This window comes from Aplysia californica, unplaced genomic scaffold (genome assembly GCF_000002075.1).
Source record: "Aplysia californica isolate F4 #8 unplaced genomic scaffold, AplCal3.0 scaffold00700, whole genome shotgun sequence".
Lineage (NCBI taxonomy): Eukaryota > Metazoa > Mollusca > Gastropoda > Aplysiida > Aplysiidae > Aplysia > Aplysia californica.
In genome coordinates, this window is record NW_004797970.1 from 126302 (window position 1) to 135441 (window position 9140).

The 9140-nt window shown below is 36.4% G+C and overlaps 1 protein-coding gene across 1 annotated transcript in view; it reads left to right on the plus strand.

Annotated features, from left to right (window-relative positions):
• LOC101850753 (MAGUK p55 subfamily member 2) overlaps positions 1 to 7070 on the plus strand; it is a gene marked incomplete in the record, with an annotated part of 23191 nt that extends 16121 nt beyond the window's left edge. The window contains 3 exon segments of the mRNA XM_013088188.1: positions 1734 to 1847; positions 2847 to 2882; positions 3872 to 7070. Of these exon segments, the coding sequence (XP_012943642.1) occupies positions 1734 to 1847; positions 2847 to 2882; positions 3872 to 4048 (327 nt within the window).
• Positions 7071 to 9140: the final 2070 nt, after the last annotated feature.

Below are 9140 nucleotides of genomic sequence, written 5' to 3' on the forward strand. Positions count from 1 at the left end.
GGGGTTGTTTTGGTAAATGTTTTGCGGCCCTCACAACTGCATAAGGTCATATGAATATGAGCACGTGAGACACATTAGACATTTTCAGTTTGCTAGGAATTTATTTTGAATTTTGCCCGATTGGCGGCTGAAGCCTACTCTTTTTATCGATTTTGGACCACCAAGGGATCTTTAACGTGCGCAACTTGCACAAGGAACCTCCGGGATATTTTGCACTTATCGGAGAAGGCTAGGTGTTAGATTTTACCTACCTTATGATCATAGGTGTGGCTGAAAGACAGCAATAAGAAGGAGCCAAGGAGTAGCAGTGGAAAGGCTGCAGAAAGAGTCAGAATCCCAGAGGAGGGGGCAAAGGGCAGGGGGGAGGGCAGTAGGTGGAGACGAAAGCAGAGGACAGAACATGGTTAGCGAGCTGGAAAGAAGGTGGAGGGAGAACATTTTAGAGAAGAAAATTTTCAATCGCTGTCACGTTTCGAACCGTGGACCTGTTGAATGAGAGGTGAACACGGTAACCTCTAGGCCACGAGAGCCCCCTGGCAGGTTATGTGTATGTAGTAGGTTTGGTGTCCTCTCAGACTTTTGTCCCACTCTACATTATGTAGGCTAGGTCCCTCTGTGCTGCTTTCTCCCTTACTCTTGACTCATTCTCCAGTTAGTTCCTTCTTACTGCTGTCTTTGAGCCATACCCCTGATATTAGGGTAGGTAAGATCGGACACTCAGCCTTCTCAAATAAAGTTGAAAAATCTCTTTGGTCTAGTGGGCAAGTTGTGCAACAACAAAAATCTTTTGGTGATCCTAAAATCAAAAAGAATATGCTTCAGTTCGGCTGCCACCAGGCAAATTTCAAAATAAATTTTTACCAATACTGAAAACACTCAGGTCAGTGTAAAGAATATACCGAGTATCTTTGAAGTCGGAATGTGGCAACCTTAAACTTAAGGAAAGGGGCTCTATGAAGTAGGAAAAATGGTCACATTTACGTAAAAGTCAGGTACACTACAGGTTGAAGAACCTAAAGTTGACTACCCCTATGATCTAGCAGGGGAACACAAAGAAGAAAAAAACACATAATGTAGGTCATTGAGAAATAAAGAGCTTCTACCCACCACCAGGATGCCATGTTGAAAGCTTGAACATTACCTAAAAGTTTGGACCATCCATTGGGTGAAACCCCCAGACTGTAGAAGACAATAGTTCAATCCCAGCTTGTGAAGGTGTTTTTTTTAATAGATTATCTTTATCATACTGATCTTTATCACAGTCCCTCCCCCACCCTCTTACCTCCTATCTCCTACTTACCCCCCTCCCCCTTCCCCCTCTCACCAGTCACCTCTTGGTGATATATGAGAAGTGGGTTTTTTTCTGTAAATTTGTCAAACAGTCCCCTCAGTGAGAGTGGGGCGAGAGGTAATGACATAATAATTTAACAGAAATGGATTCTGAAATCCGCAATCCACAACAAATTTATGAAAAAATGCAGTGAAGAGGTGCCTGTACATATATCAACTTGTCAACTGAATAGATGCTTAGACTTGATTTAAGATTTTTGTTTTTTGCTTTTTGCTTCTCGTGTAGTAACCACATATAGCACTAGGCCTCCACTTTTATCTCTCTTCCCTCCTTATTTAAAAAAACCGTAATTAGCTTTCAGGTCTGTTTCTAAAATATTTGGTGGGGTTATTTCTTCTGAAAAAATAACATGATTTCTTTCTTATTCCTCTTTTCTTCACAGTCCTTGAAGTTCCTGCAGTCTCCAGATTTCAAGCCTTTTGTCATTTTCATTGCGGCCCCTAGTGTGGAAGCTCTCAAAGTTATGTACAATGAGGGAAAACGTGTCAATAATAATGTAAGTGTAAAAATTTTCTTATTGTTTAAACCTGAATGTGTTTTGATACTTTCATTCTGTGAAGTAGTTTGTTAGATGCTATTTTACTTTGTTTGATAACTAGAAAATGCTTTTGTGATAATGTTTCTATATGTAGAACTGATAACAATTATCATTTGTAAAAATTGCCATATATTCAAGAACATAATAATATGTCGTTACAGGGAGTTTAGCTGAATTGCATTCTGTTGTATACTTTTTACAAAATTGGTCACTGATAAATCAGCAGTTATATACGGTGGAAAAAAGAATGAAAATGAGGAATGTGGTCGAAATCGTAAGCATGAATTAGGGTAAGAGATTTTTTTTACATTTTAGTGTTTGGTTATGTTGAAAATTATAGTTGAAATGTTATATGAGCAGGGAAATGAGGACATGGTAGTGATGGTTTGACAGACTTTAGTTTTACCTGCTAATAGAAATGGGTTGCTCAGTTTGTGAGTGTCAGTTATTTATGGAACATTGTACAGTTGAATCTGCCTTAATTAATGATCACTTTTCTATAGCAGTCAGTTGTACTAATGGCCACAGTCAGTCATTTTTGTGACAAGTCAGTCTCAAAACTTGCTTATAGCAGTCACTTGCTTCAAAAGTTTACCACCAGCCTGTCCTCAGACTAAGTGTGTATGTGTACAATCAATGTAAAGAAATTCTTACTCTAATGATAGAAATCAGTTTGGATGGAAATGAAATGGAAACATAAAATCAAGATTTCAGATTCTAAACCACCTGTTGACTTTGTCTAGTTAGTGACCTAAACTCAGACCCTGTCCATATTGGTCACCTGTCAATGACAGTCACTGTATTCTGTGATCTTGAGTGACCATTATGGGCAGGTACAACTGTAATAACTTTAGCCACAAATTGCTTCACCTTTCTCTGTCTATGTTTCAACTTTTTAAAAATCCATTTTGGCAGATAAACTTAACTGTTTTAGTACACCATCTCCTTTCTCCTCAGGCCAGGAAAGCTGACAGTCGGGCAGAACTCTTTTTGGTAAGTACGTGTACGTGCATACAGAATATGGGATTCAATAAGCCTTGTTGTAATGAATCAAAGCATATTGTATTATGCAGACTCAGTGATCATGGGCATGACAAGATGAATCAAAAGCGTCTTTCAATATATGGATTAGGATTAGATGTTTGTGAGTCTGTTGTAGTGAATCTAAGCATATTTTGCTATAGTGGCTCAGACGGTTTGGGAAAAGGTCTTTAATACATTTAGACAAGTGCTTGCCAACCAGGATGATATCGTCAACTAATGGACAATTTGGTAATTTTGGTGGGTGATGGAGTTGTGACAAGTATTATTTAATGCCTGATTTAGAAACACATATAAGTGGGTGATACAAAAATGTTAGCTTTTTGAGGTAGCAAAAGCGGACGCTGGCTATAAAAAAGGTTGATAAACATTGGGTTAGACGTAGCTCAAAGATATAAACTTAAGGGGTGTACTGATTGTAACTGATCTACCAAGCAGACTTGGCAATGGTTACTGTGCTCTGCTTTTATGTTTTAGGGTAAGGGATGGAAGATAAATGTGTTTAGGTTACGGTGGAGGTTTGCAATGACCACAAAGCACTCTATTCAAATTCCATGAAGAATAGTCCTGCTGATGTGTTGAGGGAAAAAAAGTCTTTTGAGGCTTGTTGGGGAAAAAAGTCTTTTGAGGCTTTTGTTTAAGAAGTAAGTTCTGAAGAACAATTTTATGTTTGTTGTTTTCTCTACATTCTATTGAAATTTTGATGTATTGTTTAATAAAAAAAAAAAAAAGAAAGAAAAAAATTATTCTCAAACAAAAAGACTTGGCCTATAGTTGTATTTTGCTGGGCTGAAGGGCACACACTCAAAGGCTACTGGAATAGCAACATCAAGTACTGTTATGGGCACCTTTTGTGCTCCCTCCCCACTTCCCCAACCCTCCACCCACCCCCCACACCTCCACTGATTCCATTGAAACTGTTTGCTCTTTGTCATCTGCAGGAGGAGGTATTCATCCGTACAGTCAGAGATAGCCAGGAGATGGAACGACAGTACAAGGGCATGTTTGATGAGATGATCGTCAACGACGACTTTGAGACGACTTATCGTACCGTTGTTAAGATGATGAACGAACAGCTGCGACAGCACAAGTGGATCCCTGTGGAGTGGAACAACTAACTGGCGAGACTCATCCACTTTTGTTGCACCCTCCATACAGATGTTACAGCCTTATTGTTATAATTAGCATTGAGTCAATGCCATACATATTATTATTACTACAAATGTAAAGAAAAGATGGTTGTGAGAACTGAGCTATGATGTGAAAGTGATCATTATTGACAGGCAGCAAATTGCATATCATATTTCCCCTCTGGTACTTGTGTGAGCAGAACAAATGATGGCAGAGTATCGATTTTTTCGGACTTTGAACTTTGGAGGACTTTAAGTCTGAATTGATAGCTTTATTATGGTAATGGTGTTGTTTCTGTACTCTCTACAGTAAGATTGATGTACTGGTTTTTTACTCTTATCCACTGGCCCCGTAGCAGTGGCTATTTGTTTTTTTCCACCTGTATTCTCCTCCGTTATCGTGATTGTAAAACGGTAAAAACGTCTATGAAGTCTGTTGGTCTAGGCCTACTGTGTACCACTTCACCTTTCGTCATTGATTTCACAGTTTTTGGGTTTTTTTTCATTTTGGTCTTTTGAGATATTTGGCTGACTGAGGGGTTAATTCGTTGAGGAAGCATAGTCCGGTCCTTTGGCAATGCTTGAAGATTCACTGTTATAGAGCACTTTTTTAAAAAAGAAGCATAACTTCGTTTTACTTATACTGAATTTCAATTCTGTTTTCTTTATTAAACATTTTTTAAAAGACAAGCAACAGCATGCTTACTATGAAATATATGCAAATTCGTGTTTCTGATTTATGATGGCTTGAATTGTGCCGAAACATTGCGGTTGGTCTGCCTCTGATCGGACATATATATGTCTACTTCATCCTTATAAAGTTGAATGATGTGGAAAGGGAATTATCTATTTTACATGAGGCGGGACAAAACCAAATTGTTGAAAAAATCACTTTCTCTTATATATTTTCTTAAAACTTCATCTTGATGTCTTACATGTTGTGGGAAATTAACCATTATCATTCAGTAGAAATACTCTCTCTCTCAAAAATCCCAAACAAAAGGTTAAGGGACTGATACTGGTAGGCCCTACATGTTGCCACTGGGCGGTTGGTTTTCTTTGATCCCACTCGAACAAATCCCAAGTAAAGGACTGATTATACTGATTAGTACTTTTAGTAAAAAGGAACCAGGACAACTAAAAGCAACTACTCTTCCATAAATACCATCTTTACTCGAGTGGTATGTAGTTATTCATATTATTTTAAAATTGGAATATGATGAAGATTTAAAGAAATTCTCTTGATTTAGCCGAATTTTAAACACTTTTACCCAAATTTATATTTGCTGAAATACTGAAGAAATTTCTTTCATTATTGCAAAAATTAGTTACAAGATGGTTTTTAACAATTCTCTTCTCTTGCCTTTTAATTTGCCCCTGTGATTTTATCCATTCTTTACTGAAGACTGCCAGTGATCTGTATCAGTCGTCAATAGTTACTCTAATATTTCAGAGCAATAGAAAAGATTTTAACTCAAGATTTTTCTCGTTGGAAATTTACCTTGAATCTTTCTGACCATTGTGGCAAAGAATTTGTAACATTGAAGTGAGCTTGGACATCCATTGATGAACACTAGGATACTGGGATATTATTGAGAGTTAGATAAGCTCTTGTGGTGCTTTGATGAGATTTTTGCTTCTCATCAGTTGTTGTTTTTTTTGGTTGTGAAATTCTGCTTCTGACACTCAACTCAAGAAGATTTTCACAGCTGTATCATATAGATATCAATAGTGTCTATCATTATATTTAACACATTGAACAAAACTTAATTAAAATTCTCTGCAAATGCTTCTCAGCTACTCATTAGACTTGTTTTTCTTGCAACTTTGTCATTTTTCAGTTTAGATATTTGTTCTGTTTATTTTTGCTTTTTTCTTTGCACTATTTCATAGTTTTGATATTATGCTTGACTTGAGAACATTGTCCCGTTTTTCTTCATTGGTCTCTTTTCTCTCATGACACGATCTATACATAATGAAATGTTCCACACAAAGTGGGGCATTTTGCTGATCAAAATGATCTAGATGTAAGGGTGTCATTAAACTGCACGTAAGTGGGCGCTTATCATTTAAGAGTTTTATTTAATGAATGTGAGTATGTCTCATTTGTTTAATTTATTAAACAATTTTAAGAAGTCAGTTAATTGTCAGTGCTCACTGTTGAATTACCGCCTGTCTTGCAGGTTGGAGAGGATTCAGACAGGCTTCTTTGTGTTAAACTTACACAGTTGTAGATTGCTTAGAATTTCAGGACACAGATTTCGTGCCCCCCCCCGAACCTTTTCCCATTTCATAAAGTAGATATTGGTTATCAAATGTTTCAAGATGGAAAAATCAAGTTAATACAGGGCCTCACAATTCTTATATTCAGTTACGTTCCTGGTGGGTTATCAGCTTCCATGATTGTTTTCCTTTTTGGCAAGGGATTGAATTTTCTGTTTTCCTTTTACTGAGAACTTCATATACCATGCACACAGTAGTAGAACCAGAGGCAGGTAGTAGCTGTACTGTTTTAGATTACTAAAGGCTTGTTTTCATTTCCTGTAGCACCTGAATTTGAACATTCAACTTGCCTGTCATTTTAAAATCTTTATATTTTGAATTATGTTGGATTGTGTTTCAAAAATGGATTTAGTCTATTTATTAGTGTGTTTTGAGTCATTTCATCTTTTACTGTTGTAAAAATGTACTAAGATCGGAGCAAGCTATTTTATCCATTGCGGATCTGACTTATTCCTGGTGATCAGTTTGTTTCTTAAATAAGTACAGACACGAAAAGATATTTTTAACATGGCACTGTATCAGTTTCATATATTTGTAGTAATGGGCTTTCTGTTTTTGAATTGTGATCTGAACTTTAGCCCAAATATGTTTATTTTTGCTTACACTTCACTTTTTATGCAATTTATAACGAGGGCTGTTGTAACTATTGACAAGAACTAGAACATTCCTAACACACCTTTAAAAATGATTTGTTTCTCATTGTAAATGAAGAAATATATCAATGCCATTCCAGTTTTCCTTTGTAATATTTATGTATTGTCCTTATGTGATATTTACACTCTCTGTAAATTTGACTATAAAGGTTCATTCCGCGATACGCAATATATTACCTTTAACATAAAGGGATGTTAGCCTGCTCCCTCTTGATTTTATTCTCCAGCTTAGCATTTTTTTGTAAATATATATATAAATGCTTCTGTTCAGCGTGGCAAACCAGTTTGACATAGCCCCACAATGAGTTGAAAACCTACGTGAAGTTGTCTTATAGCCATACGTATCTGCTTTCTAGTTTTTCGTACAGCTAGCTGTATATAGTTAATGGGGGATAAAAAGTCTACATAACAAGAGGGGCCACTTCTCTCTTTGAGCCAATTAAAAAAGTGTCCTCAAAATTCGGTGGCGCCCTCTTCGCAAAAGCGCACCTTTATCGAACAGAGTTATCCTACTTGAGTTTAAAAAATCAAAGTGAAACTAGCAAGTTTTTTAATGAATTTCGGAAGAACGCTTTTTAAAAATGGTAACGCTGACAAAAAAACCTCTTCCGGAGGAAAGGGTGATTGTTTTCTTCGTTTAATTTGACTTTAGTATGAAAGGCGAGAGGTCATTAAAATTTGTTAAAACTAAAACTCTGTACTGAACGAACCCGAACTGCTGATGAACAGCAGTCGATCTGCGCACGCAAGGAGGTGCTATTCCTATTCTTCTTCTGGAAAAACGAAAGAGAGCTTCAAAACAGACTGCAGTGCCATCTGAAGCAAAGAGCATACTTCTTGCGGACACTTTTTTGGCTGAGTGGCCCATCTTGTTATGTACTATCTTTGTAGGGGATACGCTTTTCGTCCCACCCAAACATTTCCATATTTTCATTTTGTCATCTTTTTTTGGCATTATGTGAATGAGATAGAGGCCAAGGAATGAAAATAAATCTTAGCAATAAAGTGATATGTTATACCCAATGGTGAACTATAGTGCTTTGTTTGTTTTATTTCGATGTCTTATGTGTTGCTTTTTTTCTTTGACTCAAACACCAGGCTTGTCAACTGTCCTGAATTTCCTTGAGCTCTCCAAGATTTGGCTATTCAGGGATTTAAGAGAACACTTTAGTCTTCACCGCTGCAATGGACCAAATTTCAAGCTTCTATTCTGGAGTTTGTTTGCTATTCCCATTTTACTTTGATGAGGGGACTATCTGCTTATTTTTAAATTTAGCGTAACAAATTTTTACTTTGACCATATTATTAACACATACACTACACCAAACCTAGTCCCCTTGATGTCATTTATGTGTGTGCCGAAAGAAAGGTACCAAAAGTCGCCACAGACCATTTTGAGCTACAGGCTGATAAAGACAAAAAATCACTTTTTTGACCATAATTTGTTTCCATTTAAAATGATAGGTCCACCATTTCTAAACTATTTGTTAAAGGAGTTTTTATTGATTTGACTTTTAAATATTTTGATTTGAAATATTTTGAAGGTAGGGTGTGTTTTAAAAAGATAAAGAAAACTGCTTTTAAAAGGTGATAAAATCTTTTCAAGTAGCACGTTTTCTCTTCCCCGCTATGTTTTACCATTGGATTCTAATAATGTTATAGATGTCAACTAAATGGTGAATTGGAAATGAATTTTCCATGACTAGATACTTAATTAGAAACTATTGAATCATTTTTTTTAAAAGTTTGTATGTGTTCTAAACTTAAAAGCTAATTTTCTCAAAATTAGATTTTTATACCCTACCTCGTTTTTTGTCTCTCCCGTAAAATTTAAAAAACATGACTTACCATAGTTTACTTGGCAGCCCTCGACATTGTCTGAGACAATCTGAGATTATAATATTGGATGTTTCTAATTGGGTTTTGAAAATGTTGGGAAGCCTGTAACACCATTATGAAACACAGTGTAAACAATTTAACTGAAAAGATAAAAGGGACTATAATGGCATGCGGTCTACGTATATAATATTGCATGTTCATTGGCTTTTCATACTTCAAACAACTGTTGTGCTTGTACAAAAAAACAAACAAAGAAGAAGAACTCCCTTCTCTCACCATTCTAAACACACACACACACACACACA